General features: G+C 45.4%; 1 protein-coding gene across 3 annotated transcripts in view; it reads right to left on the bottom strand.

Annotated features, from left to right (window-relative positions):
- bou (glycosylphosphatidylinositol anchored membrane protein boudin) overlaps positions 1 to 5,385 on the bottom strand; it is a 59,703-nt gene extending 54,318 nt beyond the window's left edge. For 2 of the 3 annotated variants that reach the window (XM_075881066.1, XM_075881068.1), the window contains exon 1: positions 5,169 to 5,385. In XM_075881066.1, coding sequence (XP_075737181.1) covers positions 5,169 to 5,370 — 202 coding nt within the window. In that variant the 5' untranslated portion in view covers positions 5,371 to 5,385. Of the gene's footprint in view, positions 1 to 2,302; positions 2,631 to 5,168 lie in introns of those variants that run through there. The other variant, XM_037412938.2, reaches the window with a different exon arrangement.
- Between the last annotated feature and the right edge of the window lie 9,590 nt (positions 5,386 to 14,975).

The raw sequence follows: 14,975 nt of genomic DNA, 5'->3' as shown, positions 1-14,975 counted from the left end.
TTTGGGGTGTTTTTTTGCCACACAACTGCAATCGACGTCTCTACTTCGCATGCTTTCTTCGCGTTACTACCACGGTTCCGGCACTTCGCGGCCATCAACGTTGCGTGCGTTATCAGCAAGACATGACATTCTTGATAGTAAAGTGGCGCGGGCCGGTTCATAGGGTTGGCGCCGCACGGTGGGAGAGAATACAGATAAGGTTTGGACACTTGGGAGAGGAAGGTTGGACACATTAAAGAGAATATGGAGGAGAGTATAGCTACTTTCTCTATTAAGGGACATTACTGACACCATGTACGATGCACCACCATGTACGATGCGACATGCAGACTGACGCTAGGCAAGTCTACATCAGTGACTTGAAGGCAGGTTGACCAAACGAATCGCCCTAGCTTTATTCGACCACCCTATGGATGGATGGATGGATGGATTGATGTGGCTGTACTTTTTAGATCGGGCGGCGGCTAACGCCACCTTGTCGTAATACTTAGTGAACCACCAACTAAATTTATTTTTTTTCCTTTCAATAGTGAAGTATAGGACTGGTACATTGCAGTGAATGGTTAAATTTTCACTCTTGCCTTGACTTTAGCCCCCAATCAGATAACCTCCTTCTAGTTAATTCTACCCACTTAAAGTCTGTTTTGCCCTCCCTGTCCCTAAACCGGTGATTTAAAAAACTGCGCCATCATCCTGAGCTATAGGTTGAAGCCCTTTACAGAACATTATGAAGTGTTTGGCAGTTTCTTCTTCCTCTCCACACACATTGCATACTGTGTCGACCCCTTTGTATTTGACCCGATATGTTTTGGTTTGCAATACTCCCGTCCTGGACTCAAACAGTAGAGAACTACCCCTGAGTATTATCATAGATCCTTTCCATGGCAATTTCCTGCTTAAAAGTTCGATAGATCTCTAGTGCAGACTTCTTAATCATGCCAATTCTCCACATGTCAGTCTCCGTTTCCTTCACTGTCTTCTTAACCGATAATTCTTTTTGGTTGGCCACCTGCTGTTTTCAAAGTATGTACAGTCAATTTCCTGGTTCGATTCCTCCATTTTGTACCGACATTCTTCATGTACAAGTAGCTGAAAACCTTCCTAGCCCAACGCTCCTCCTCCATTCCTCTCAATCGCTTCTCAAATTTTATCTTGCTGCTAGCTTCCCTGTCCTCAAATGATGTCCATCCCATATCACTTTGTACTCCCCAATTTGGTGTATTCCCGTGAGCTCCTAAAGCAAGCCTATCTATTCCCCGTTGCTTAATTTCTAATCTTGCTTGAACTGCTGATCTCATGCACAAGACCGCATTGCCGAACGTCAGCCCAGGAACTATAACCCCTTTCCATATTCCTCTCACAACATCACACCTATTGTAGTTCCACAGTTCCCTATTTTTCATCACTGCTGCATTCCTGTTACTTTTAGTCGTCACGTATATTTCGTGTTCCCTTAGGTACTCGGTCCCTATTGCTTATTCATACGCCCAGACATTTGTATTTATCTTATCTCTAGCGTGACCTCCTGTATTCTAAGCTCACTACCTTCATTATCATTAACATCATGACTGCTGATTTTTCCTTACTGAATCTAAAATCTAATCTATCTCCCTCATTACCACAGATGTCCATCAATCTCAGCAAATCTTCCTTGTTGACGGCCATTAGCACTATATTGTCGGCCATTAGCATAGAGGGCAAGGCATGGCGCCCTCTATAGCGCACGGCGCCCTCTACAATGACAGCACGATATTTCGTTCCTACAACAACCGCGCAACCGATCGTTTTCAAAATACGCCAAGGAAATGCCGCCCGCGCGTCCAGCCGTTAACAAAACATGCTTGACAGGTCGAAGTGGCAACGCCCGCGGCGAATTCGTGCGCAATGAAGCGTTCCAAAGAGAGCGGCAAGCTCATAGGTTCATTGAAGGTAACTCAACGCTTTTCCCTTAATGCACACAGTCCAGTGAAAAGAAAGAAATTAATGAAGCTTGAATATGGCAAGAGCCTACCGTTGCAAGTAAACAGCTGCAAGAGAGCAGCTTAAAAAAAATTAGAAGCGGTGCCGATGTTGAGCGAAACGGAGCGTGTTTGAGGCTTAGATGAGGGTGTGACCGGATAACGAACAGGCGTCGGTTCTGCATGCCGAAAAGCAGCGTCACTTTCATTAATTGTAGAAAGCAATACAACATTCATGGCAAGATTCTTGCCAAGGAGTAGCGATGACTGATCGAAGGTCATGAATCTGGGCATGAATGGAAACAAAGGGGAAAAAACTGGAAAAAAAAGAAGAACGTGCTCACCTGATGCTAAGCTACTCACAACCGTCGCTACAGTTACAAGTAGCCACCACACCGAAGCCATCGTGGAAAAGTGCTCGACTATACAACGCACTAAAATGACGTGCCTAATAATATCACGTAAGTGTCGTGAAAGCAATCGTCAAAGCTACGGTATGAGACTCCACACGTTAAAACGGCTTGTTGCCACCGCATTCCACAGTCACTCGAACCCTCATGGAGGAAGGAATAAACTGGCGAACCCCCAGCCACTTCCTCCGTGCCCCCAACACAGCCGCCAAGAAAGGAGAGAGACGTGATTGCGATTCCTCTGCATGGAGGAAAGAAGACTGAGGAGAACACGGAGGAAGTGCGGAGAGGCTCGCGCTATCCAAGCGGCAGAAAAAAAAGTGTGACGGAAGTCACGTGCTTTTTTGCACTGGTTGCTAGGCAATGTGGGCACGCCGTCGATGCTCTGTCAGGGTTGCAAGTTTACAAAGACGAGCGGATAGAGCCCCCCACAATGCACCGCGGCCCGACGCTCTTGAGGCCATGACCTACTACACTCCTGACCTGCCCAGAGAGCACCTCTTCCAGCGCCCACGTTCTAGTTCATACCTTCTGCCGCTAGGGCCGTCACCTACGAGCGGCGTGGCGCTAGGCAGCACCTGTTCGCTGACGTCACCTTCACTCTTTGTAGTCAAATTTTAACCAACAAAGCACTCGTAGTGCGAATTTATGATCCACAATTTAGAAATATCCAGAAATAATAATACTAAAAGACATTCAGAATTTTTTTTGCAATAAAATGCACGCGACAACGCATAGGCTGTCCAAAATCATGTAAATCCACGGGTTTCCACGTTTGTCAACCAGTGTGCTATAAATTCTTAAGCGCACTGAACAGCTTACTTGACCAGCAATGTATGGGAAGAAATAGTCACATATATGCCGACAGTTCACCACAGAAAGCAGGCATTCTTATACCAGCGCCTACAAAACAACCGTAAAGAAGCAGACGAACAGGTTATAGGTAGCGCCACCTACGGCGAGCGATTGAACGAGAGCGGGGACACGCGCTCCCATAGGAACCCCGCTATCTGAACAGGTCAGGAGTGTAGTAGGTCATGCTTGAGGCTATGCATTTCCGCTGGCCTAACTGTGTCATCGCGCTGTAGCTCCCCGCACTTTCGCATAGCGTTGCCGTGAGGCTGCTGCACCAGCGGGGTAGGTGTTCTGTGGCCTTGCTCGCAAAGGAAAGCCCTGCCAAGGCTTTTGGACCTGCGCCGAATTGAGTTGGAGGCGAAACGGCAAGGTTCTATTTGGCGTTGCATAAGTGGTTGCCAGACTGGAAGGGTGGTTGTTGCCAGACTGCTGCTAAATTTGGCAGAAAAGTTTTTTTCTGTAGTTGTGGCTTTTCCGCAAGAGTTTGGTGCTATCCGCGGTGCACTTCTTGGCTGAAAACTTTTCTCCTGTAATTGTGGCTTCTCTGTAAGAGTTTGGTGCTATCCGCGGTGAATTTTGCGAGTGCATGAGCGACGCTGGCCGTTTTAATTAACGGAATATACCGCGCCTAGCAGAAGTCGAGCGCGGCGCTGCCGTGCAATTAAGAGGCCGTTTTAATTCCGTTTTAATTAACGGAATGGACCGAGCCTAGCAGAGGTCGAGCGCGGCGCTGCTGCGCAATTAAAAGGCCGTTTTAATTCCGTTTTAATTAACGGAATGAACCGCGCATTACAGAATTCGTTTTGTTTATACGGAATATACCGCGCCTAGCAGAAGTCGAGCGCGGTGCTGCCGTGCAATTAAGAGGCCGTTTCAATTCCGTTTTAATTAACGGAATGAACCGAGCCTAGCAGAAGTCGAGCAGCGTGCAATTAAGAGGCCGTTTCAATTCCGCTTTAATTAACGGAATATACCGCGCCTAGCAGAAGTCGAGCGCGGCGCTGCCGTGCAATTAAGAGGCCGTTTCAATTCCGCTTTAATTAACGGAATATACCGCGCCTAGCAGAAGTCGAGCGCGGCGCTGCCGTGCAATTAAGAGGCCGTTTTAATTAACGGAATGAACCTCCCATTACAGAAGTCGAGGCGCGTTCTCTTGCTGTGTGCGCAGCTGTGCGATTAAGATATCGCGTCTCAGTATTAGGGATTACGGGGAAAACTGATTAGAGTCGCAGGAGGGGATGCGCTGCCCCCCTTCCCCCTTACTTTTCTTTTTTTCTCTCTCTCAGCTGATCGTGTCGCGTCGACCGCGCGCTACGATGGGGGACGCTACGCTTCCCCTAGCTGTGTCAGCACAAGACACATCGTTCGGACTCGTATATACATGTGATGAATAAGCGTTCCAAGGCTGGTTAATCGGAGTACGTCGGATATGCTACAGCTATGTACGCCTGGAAGGCTTCTTTATCGAAGCAGATGGAGTGAACTAAGCGCGACTTGCGCGTACCTGTAAATGGGACCCAGCCGACGAGCCGCCGTCGCTTACAGGGCCCCACCCACAATAAGCACAAATTGTTTCTGAGCTCAAGAGCGCAGTATAAAACAATAGGGTGGGTACATAAGAATAAAATGGCATAATATGTCTCACTACACGCTCATCACTCACGATATGGCAGGGATCCCTAAACAGGATATCGGCGAGCGATCACCTCCATTAATCGAAGGAAAAGGTCTTTCACGTTGAGACGTGCAACGACCAAGTACGTCTCGAGAGGCAAAAAAAAAAAAAAAAAAAAAAGAGGAGCCTTGCTCCTGTCTACCCAGCATTGCGAGTGTCCCGCGGAGCTGGGACAGCTAGCTGTTTCCTGCAACCATTGTACTTGAAGTGTGGGTCTGCTTGCCTTTTTTTTTTTTTTTTTTGCCGGGGCGATTGTACGTGACGACTTACTGCATCCAAGGTCACCATAATTAAGCCGAGGTCCTTGCGAATTCCCCATCACTCGGATGTTGGCGGCCGCTTCTGTGCTGTTCCCGACTGTCTGCAGGTCGAACTCCCGCTCGAAGCGATGGCGTCTTCGACAGTCCAATAACGCGACAGCTCCTGAAACGGTGACAATGTACTTTGCACAACTAACGTTACGACATTTCATAGGGATCACGATCCTAAAGCTTAGGGATTGCGCCGAGATAGGGAGCACCAAATAAGGAAATTTAAGAGGTTTACGTGAGCAAGTTTGGCCATGTGTCGACGCCCAATGCACCGAGGTGGAGTACGTGCCCTAGGTGGTGTACTGTTTACGTGATACGTTGGTCACATCACGTAGCATCACGTAACGTCGTTCGCACTCCCGCTCAAGTCACCGTTGCTGTGGAGAAGGAGGGGCACTGAAGTGGAGTACGTGACCTAGGTGTTGTACGATTCGAGGCGTCTTCGCCTATCCCGCATTTTCACACATATGCTCGCGTCGCGTCGGCGCCGTGACCCACCCCCTCTTCCTCCGCAGACGCTCGCGTCGCTTCGGGTCGGCGCCATGTCAACCAACGTTCGAGGTACAAAAAGGCTTTTTTATGTTTTTTTATTCCAGGCGTCTTTGCCCTCCCCCCCTCTTTCTCCGCAGACACTCGCGTCGCGTCGGGTCGGCGCCATGTCAGCCAACGTTCGAGGTCCGAAAAGGCTTTTTTATGTTTTTTTTGTTCCAGGCGTCTTTGCCCGCCCCGTCTTTCTCCGCAGGTGCTCGCGTGGCGTTAGGGCCGTGGCCCATCCACTCTTTCTCCCCAGATGCTCGCGCCACGTCGGCGCCGTGACCCACCCCCTCTTTCCCCGCTGATGCTGCATCACGTAGGCGCCCTGTCAAGGTTAGAGCGCTCTATCCCCCTTTCACCTCATGACCCTTATAAAATGCCGTAACGTTAGCCATGCAAGTTACACTGTTACCAAATCAGGAAGCGTCTCGTCATGGCCACGCCACGGATAGACCCCAGCATTGTCGAAATCGCCGACATCATAAGGTACCCTGCCGCGGAAGAGGTCTTCCTTCGTGAAATCGGACTGTCGCCTGCGCCATCGCTTCGACCGGCAGTTCGACCTCAGGCAGCCGGAACAACAACGGGGCGGCCACCGACGTCCGAGTACTGGGGTATTTGCAAGGATCTCTGCTTTAATCCAGGTGAGCCAGGATGCGGTGGAGAAGTCGTGACGTACAATCGCCCGGGAAAGAAAGGAAGCAGACCCACATTCAGGTGCAATCGTTGCAGGAAACAGCTCTCCCAGCTCCGCGGGACGCAGGCTCTGCAGGGTAGGCAGGGCCAAGGTTCCTTTTTTGCCTGTCAAGACGTACTTGGTCGTCCTAACGTAAAACTCTCTCGACGCGAAATAATATGGCTCACGTACGCCATGGTGAAAGGGTTCTCGTCAAGGAACACGAGAGAGCTTACAGAGAAGGAGTTTAAATTGAGCAACACCACGCGGACCGACTGGAGAAATTATATAAGAGAAGTAGCACTCGAAGAGCTGCGCGCACAGCCGGCGATGGGTGGAGTGGGCGAGGTCGTCCAAATCGACGAATGTTTGTTGAGGGGTCGGCGCAAGGCGAATCGAGGTCGCCTGCTGACTGGCGACAGTGTTCCTCCAAGGCGCCGCAACAATTACGGTGGCGTTTCGAACAAGGGCCCGTAGATTTTCGGCATGCTGCACGTGTCCACGAAGGAGTTGAGGCTGTTTCAAGTGGATAAAAGGGATGCTGCCACCCTTGGTTCACTGATAGCCAAACACATTCTTCCCGGGACGACGGTGTACAGCGACGAGTGGGCCGCGTACCAGTGCATACCCACACTTGTGGATGCCAACGGAACACCACTAAACTTGGACTGGCACACCGTGAACCACAGTGTCAACTTCGTTGATCCTACGACAGGCGCCAACACGCAAAGGATCGAAAGTGAATGGCAAAAGGCCAAGCGCCGTCTCGTGCGCAACAGCAACAAGACGACTACCTCACTTATGCCGGCTCACCTCGCCTGGCTTTGGTGGAAATCAATTAACGCACGTCCCAACGTGAAAGACCCTTTTCTTCGATTAATGGAGGTAATTGCTCGCCGGTATCCGGTTTAATTATAATGAGTGCGTTGTGAGACATATTGTCATTTTATTCTTATGTTTATGTTTTAATATTATCTCATTTTATTATTATGTTTTCATTATATTGTATTATTATTATTGTCACTATTATGTTTATTATGTCATTTTATTCTTATGTTTTCATTATGTTGCATTATTATTGTCATTATTATGTTTATTATGTCATTTTATTCTTATGTTTTATTATTATGTCATTTTCTTCTTACGTTTTCATTATGTTGTATTATTATTATTGTCATTATTATGTTTATTATGTCATTTTATTCTTCTTGTATACTAAACTCTTGAGCTGAGAAACAATACACAATCATTATTTGGAATTTTGGTAGTTTGTGCTTATTGTGGGTGGGGCCCTGTAAGCGACGGCGGCTCGTCGGCTGGGTCCCATTTACAGGTACGCGCAAGTCGCGCTTAGTTCACTCCATCTGCTTCGATAAAGAAGCCTTCCAGGCGTACATAGCTGTAGCATATCCGACGTACTCCGATTAACCAGCCTTGGAACGCTTATTCATCACATGTATATACGAGTCCGAACGATGTGTCTTGTGCTGACACAGCTAGGGGAAGCGTAGCGTCCCCCATCGTAGCGCGCGGTCGACGCGACACGATCAGCTGAGAGAGAAAAAAAAAGAAAAGTAAGGGGGAAGGGGGGCAGCGCATCCCCTCCTGCGACTCTAATCAGTTTTCCCCGTAATCCCTAATACTGAGACGCGATATCTTAATCGCACAGCTGCGCACACAGCAAGAGAACGCGCCTCGACTTCTGTAATGGGAGGTTCATTCCGTTAATTAAAACGGCCTCTTAATTGCACGGCAGCGCCGCGCTCGACTTCTGCTAGGCGCGGTATATTCCGTTAATTAAAACGGAATTAAAACGGCCTCTTAATTGCACGGCAGCGCCGCGCTCGACTTCTGCTAGGCGCGGTATATTCCGTTAATTAAAACGGCCTCTTAATTGCACGGCAGCGCCGCGCTCGACTTCTGCTAGGCGCGGTATATTCCGTTAATTAAAACGGAATTAAAACGGCCTCTTAATTGCACGGCAGCGCCGCGCTCGACTTCTGCTAGGCTCGGTCCATTCCGTTAATTAAAACGGAATTGAAACGGCCTCTTAATTGCACGGCAGCACCGCGCTCGACTTCTGCTAGGCACGGTATATTCCGTTAATTAAAACGGAATTAAAACGGCCTCTTAATTGCACGGCAGCGCCGCGCTCGACTTCTGCTAGGCGCGGTATATTCCGTTAATTAAAACGGCCAGCGTCGCTCATGCACTCGCAAAATTCACCGCGGATAGCACCAAACTCTTACGGAGAAGCCACAATTACAGGAGAAAAGTTTTCAGCCAAGAAGTGCACCGCGGATAGCACCAAACTCTTACGGAGAAGCCACAACCACAGAAAAAAAATTTTCTGCCAAATTTAGCGGCAGTCTGGCAACAACCACCCCAAAGTATGGCAACAGATTTATGCAACGCCAAATAGAACCTTGCCGAGTTGGATACTCGCGAAGAAATCGTGTGCGCCCACCTGTCGCCTCTCGCAACCGAAAGCCGACTCGTTCATGACGCAAGTGGGCACTGGAACGATGTGATCAAGAAAAGGAAAACCCTCTACGATTGACATCTCGCAATCGTTCATGTTTCAAGCAGTGTGCGCGCCTTGTATCGCCGCTGCGCTTCACTCCTCGCTCTGCCCAAAGTTTTGCCGGCCTGTTATCAACGATCTAAGTTTGGATGTTTACTAAGTCGTATGCAATCAACACAAAACGACGCGACGACGTACTTGTTGCAAGCCTTGCCTCCTCGCTGGTCAGAAAGGGAGTTTCGGAAAAATCTCACTCCGCTACGTCGCGGTCGCCACTTCAGCGTTAATTAGCTTTAGCTGATGATCAGCACTGACTTCTAAGCTACGCATTATGAATAAAGAACATGCCATGCAACCCGAAGACCTTCCAAACGCCATTGTGCGGCTTAAAACAAGTAAAGCTTCCGGCCTCGCCCGTTCGTATATCCAACGCCTCCTTGGTTTGGAAGTGTTTCGGCTCCTCCGGTGGCATCAACCTTTTCGAGGCAAAACGGTTCGGTTCACCGAATAGCCGCTTAAAACCGGCTTGACTTGGCCTAAAGTGTATGAATAGATGGCGCTAGAATCGGTGTGTTAAAAAAACACTTTTCAGGCGATTTGGGCGTTCTTTATTCTGTGGTTCAGGTAGAGTTCCTCGCTAGCTTGTGACACACAGTCTGTGGCGGGTTCATCGTATTCTAGTCGTGATGTTTTTTTCTCCGATGTTGGTGTTGGATTGGACTGTAATCTGTTTGAAATGGCGAGAAGCGCCTCTGCCCGTGGGGTCGTGGTCGCTTTCTGTTGTTAGAAAGTGATTCATACGCAAGTCGCTGCTGCTTTTCTTAATTCCTGTGATGTCGCCGTGCTTATCGAGTAGTTAACGTCATTCGCCCGAAGCACAGAATTAACACCTACCAGCCCGAAGTGTTTGCCACCAAATCTACAAGCAATGACAACGAGCATAAAATAAAGGCCTTTGGAACGCGATTTGTGAATATTTGTCTGATGCATGTACTACGCGGATGTATGGTAGGTGCATGCGTGTTGCTTGAGGACCGATCAAACAGCTGGTGTCACTTGGGAGGAAGTATATACTGTGCCAACGCTTTCCTTGAAGCTTGTTCTTGCGTAAATGCGCGAGATAGATACGGAATGCACAAGTTGGAATTAGAGAACGTTCTTGTCCGAGTGGCTTTATTAAGCAGTCGCAGATGATGGCAATTTGTTTGCTTAGCAGTGTGTGTTTAGATTGGGGTAACCAACAGTGAAGGTAGTTGTGTGTGGGTAAGGAAATTAGTTTTCTTTGTTGCGGTGCCTTCCAAACAAATCCGTTATTTCTTCTCTTCATTGCGTCGGTCTCTTGATGTGGCACTAAATTTTGCTATGTGCTCTTCGTGACACTTCCTCTCGCTCTAGAATGCTCTAGTAAAAGTTGACGCTAAAGTTCAGCTGAAGTGTTTAAAGTTCCTTGCAGCTAACCACAGCAACATTTCTTTGTCTATGTGATCAGACGGACGCTCGTTACTTAGCATGCCTTTTATAACGCAAAACGTTTCTTTTTTTTTTTAATTTACTGAACAGTCCGGAAAAAATCGGGGACATTTGTCCCGACTGCGAAATTCGGAATTCGACTGCGAAATTCGGGACGGCTGGTAACACTAGTTTAGGCAAGTGTATAACAATGAAAAAAATGTTATAAAATAGAAATTTCATTGCTGGGAGCATTGTCGAGCTTCAATTGCTAACCCATAATGGTCTTTTTAAAAGTTAGCATTGCCGCAATACACCAGTGTCATGGGGTGAAGTGCTTGCAGTGTATTGCAGTAAAGCATACATAACGCACGCGTGTGTGTGTGTGAAATGGAAGCGTAGCACTGCTATTAGGCCTAATGCGATGCGCCGTGCTTTGTCTCACTACTGGTCATGCGACAGACGGCATCAGCACCAACTTCAAGCTTTGTAAAGAGTCTATATGTTCCCCCCATAATTATTTTTTTTTAATCGTGGCAAGTGATTCACACTGCAGTAAACTTCTAGTATATCGCATGAATAATTTAAAATTGTTGCATGGCCCCCAATAAAGAAGAAAAAAATACCTGTGACAGACTCCTTGGTACTCCAGATTTTGTGCCATCAGATATGTGCTCTAAAATGAAAATGATCATTATTATTGAAAGATATACTCAGGCTAGGTTTTGGAGATGATTGTGCATGTTTTGCAAATTTCCTTTTAAAAGCTCATGCTTCACTTTATCGGGTTTTCTTTAGTTATTAAGAAAAATAGCTCCCCAAGAATAGTCTAAAATTAAACACACAGTTTGTCATGAGGCAAGTTGAGCTTAGCAACAAAATGATTTATGAAAACCATTCTGTCGCATAACTAAGAGCAAGGTGGTTTCAGGAAACATGTTGACCTGAGATGATGGCACGTGTTCAAGCATCCTACAAAGGCTGCTTGTTGTTATAATGTGGCTCTAATTGGACAAATGTCTGTCATCAGGTGTGGAGATACATCGAATCTCTGATGATCAAGTTTTTAAAGAATGGGTTTTCAGGGGATGATAAAAACTTTTTTGAAGGGGTGAGCATAAGAGAGCATTACTTTATTAAAGTCTCCAATTTCATTAGGTTAGCACTGAGGCTTGCAGGTATGTTAAATGAGCATGGTCACTTGAGTAACACTCAGAGGTCAATAATTATAGGGTGAACAGCAAGGTGTGTATGAAACAGGATTATGCAAATTGCAGAAATAGACAAAATTAAAGGTTCGAGAAGACTTTGTTAACAGTACATTTACAGGCTTCATGGAAAATTTGCTTTCCAGCAGGGTGAATTTACTTTTGCTAATGCTTTCGATGGCATCATGGCAGTTCATAAGCACTGGTTTTATGGACTGCACGTGATGATCTTGTTTTTTCAAGGTTCATGTACTGATTAAAAAGTATAGGATCAAGAAACTTACATGCTGTCTTAAGGCATAATCAGGCTGACCATAAAGGTAAGTGGTGACATTTTAGTGATTTATATGTGGGAGGTCTGTGTAGATAACATCATAGTAATCTTGCAATGCTGTAGCTTTATTTGTGTAATGAGTGAAGCTTCTTTTCCTGTTAAAAATTTCTGCCAAGCAAACAAGTTCCAACAGTAGGATTTGCCCTTGGGTAAAGCTGGTGGTAAGAGTGAGCTTATTCAGAAACCCTTCAAGAGTACCCACTAAAGGAATTAGTACCTATAGGGCAAAAATTTCAGTGCACCAAGAAGGGCAAGGGAGGACGGTGCAGGTTAACATTTCAGGAGGGCATCTTCTGGACATCATCCTTCTCTAGCCACAAGCTTGTATGGCTAATGTTTAGCAGACTCCTACTAACATAAACTAGGTATAAATGTTGCTTCTCTATTGCAAGATGACACACCATATACCTTTTGAGAGTCTCCGCACCACAAGCCCTTACATTAGCCTAAAAATATTTTTTTCTACGGTGCCCTTTTTTTGTCCTAAACAGTTGTCTGAAGCAACAATATGCACATTGTGACAGTCTAGCTGGTGACCACAGAGATGGCTCCCGCCATCACAAAGTATACTCCACTCAAAATGCAAGACACTGCAAAATCCTAGTCCGGTGTGCGTGCATACGACCTTGAACATGCAAGCAGTGACCACTTCTCTAGTGTTCTCTGCACTGGCGCATGCTTGTTGCACACCTGTTCAAGATTGTGACAATGAAATTAGTTCTGGCAATGCTGTCTCAGAGGTAAGACTGTGTACGCCCTTAGGAACACCATGGTGGAGCGAGCAGAGATTCATGTCAAATGTAGTAATAAACTGGCAACACCATGGTGATATAAGCACACTTGCATTAATTTATTACATTTTTATTGAGGCAGACATCACACAGCTAAGCCTAGTTGTGATCTCTTTTCATTATTGTCTACATAGTTTTCCCGTTGGTCACAGCACAGGAAGAAAAATTTCTCTGTGGGAGCACCATATTTTAAGCTTGCATGACTCCAATGAAGCACTGTGCGAACAGATATATTGAAAATGTCAATACTTCGGGTCCTATAAATGGTGAACTGGTTGTCACATTCAGCCGGTGATCCTGCAAGAGCTTTAGCATATACTCTAAGGTCATTTTGCATCAACAATGCCACATACAATAGTTTAACCATGGTTGTTAATGGGCAAGATGATGCATAGCTTCAGGGAGGTAATTAAGCTAAGGGGGAAAATTATAGATGCCTAAGCACCACTGGAAAAATGAAAAAGCACAGAAAAAGAGCATCGGTCATAGCTGAACTACAGAAAATATTTACACTGCACCACACATTCGCTTCGTCTAGAATTTTCTCTAATAACGTTATACCAACCTGCCTAGCAGCAAGTACTTCTAAGGTAATAAAGTGCAGAATGACACTTGCATAAGACAGGGAACAGGACGCGAGTTAACTGCCATCTATCTTTGTTTGTGGCTTTGGTAGAAAATATATAAGGAAACAGACACATGTGAAGAGTGACAGTGTGCAATGTCACAGTCATCAAAAACATCACTTAACATTGCCTGCTCGAGAAATTTTTCTGGTTTTCAAAGTTTCAACAAATGTGTCACAATTAAATACACCACTTCTTTTCCAGCTTGAACTGCTTCCAATAGTTCACATCTATCAGGACTGCTGCCTGTAATCTTTGTCTGGTATTTAATCTGAACTGACATGCCCTAATACTTACACACAATCAGCCATATTTGTCTATCTACCCTTAACAGCCTGTAAGTTCACGTGTAACAACACACGCTCCACCCTTCCAGTGGTCATAGTCCATACGGGTCATTATATCATTCAGCTGCCTAAATATACTTTCATTCATTCACTTCATATTTCTTGAATATAGAGATATGTGAACCCTACAACTGCTTTGCAAAAAACAAATGAAGTACCACACTTGCTATGATGGCTTAATTAAAAAAATTATTTCACGATGATGGCCCAGAAGCTTTCTCTAGAAAACATGTAAAGCCCATATGGAGAAGTATGCATCCCAGGGAAATTCTGCAACGGCCAAATTCGAAGAGTGTGCAAAATATTCTACGATTTCACATACCAAGTTGAATACTGTTCTATTTGATTCAGTCGCCATTATTTGTAGAACTAAACATTTTTTACTAGTTTAATAAAATTTAAAATGCTAAGTGCACTGAAATAAAGCGAAAATGTGTAAAAGTATCATAAGTTTCATCCCTGGCAGGTTATACGCATTAAACATGACAGCTTATCTAGTGCAGCTAGCTGCTTCGCTCTAGGAAAGTAATTTTGCTACCTATACAATTGTCATTTACCCTTTCTTAACACTTCTGTAGATTTTAAGGGCTTGATGTTTTCGCCAGATACTCGATTCCTACTTTTAAGATTTTTAGGAGTCCTTATCATAGCTGCAAAGGCAGATAAAGCCAGTATTTGATGTACTTGTTTTTATATTGCAATGGAAATAATACATCAACTAGGAAATAGCAATGAAACATTTTGTGTTAAATATTATTTCAAATTCGTTTTGCTGCGCAACTTGTGTACCAAACAGTGACTGACAACCATTGGGTGTATTTGCACCATGCTCTGCCATGACGAAGCACGTGCATGAAACTTGAGAGACAAAAGCTCATGCATGCAGGTGCAATTATTATGTAGTCATCCATTGAAACATCCTTGGTAATTTTAAATACTTGGCTGGGCAGATGTCTGTAAAAATTATTCTCGAATGTCCAGGCTGGCTACAAAATGAACAATGCTAATAATGTTCTTGCTTGTGCCACAAATTTTGTACCACTCATTCTTTAAAAATATTTCCTAACGCTGTTGTTGTACAACCAAACAAGAATATGTACATGCTCTTTAGCATACTGTTATTCACAAACTAAATGCCAGTTCATTAAAACTCAAGATAGTTAAACATTCATATTCCATAATTACGATCGAACTACAGGTGAGTTACCACAACAACCAATCTTCCACTAATGTCATTATGTTTTCATTATGAATTTAGTAATTTGCATGCTTGCTTC

This window comes from Rhipicephalus microplus, chromosome X, assembly GCF_043290135.1.
Source record: "Rhipicephalus microplus isolate Deutch F79 chromosome X, USDA_Rmic, whole genome shotgun sequence".
Classification (NCBI taxonomy): domain Eukaryota; kingdom Metazoa; phylum Arthropoda; class Arachnida; order Ixodida; family Ixodidae; genus Rhipicephalus; species Rhipicephalus microplus.
Note: the sequence above shows the minus strand (reverse complement) of the source record. Positions and strands in the feature narration are given on the sequence as shown.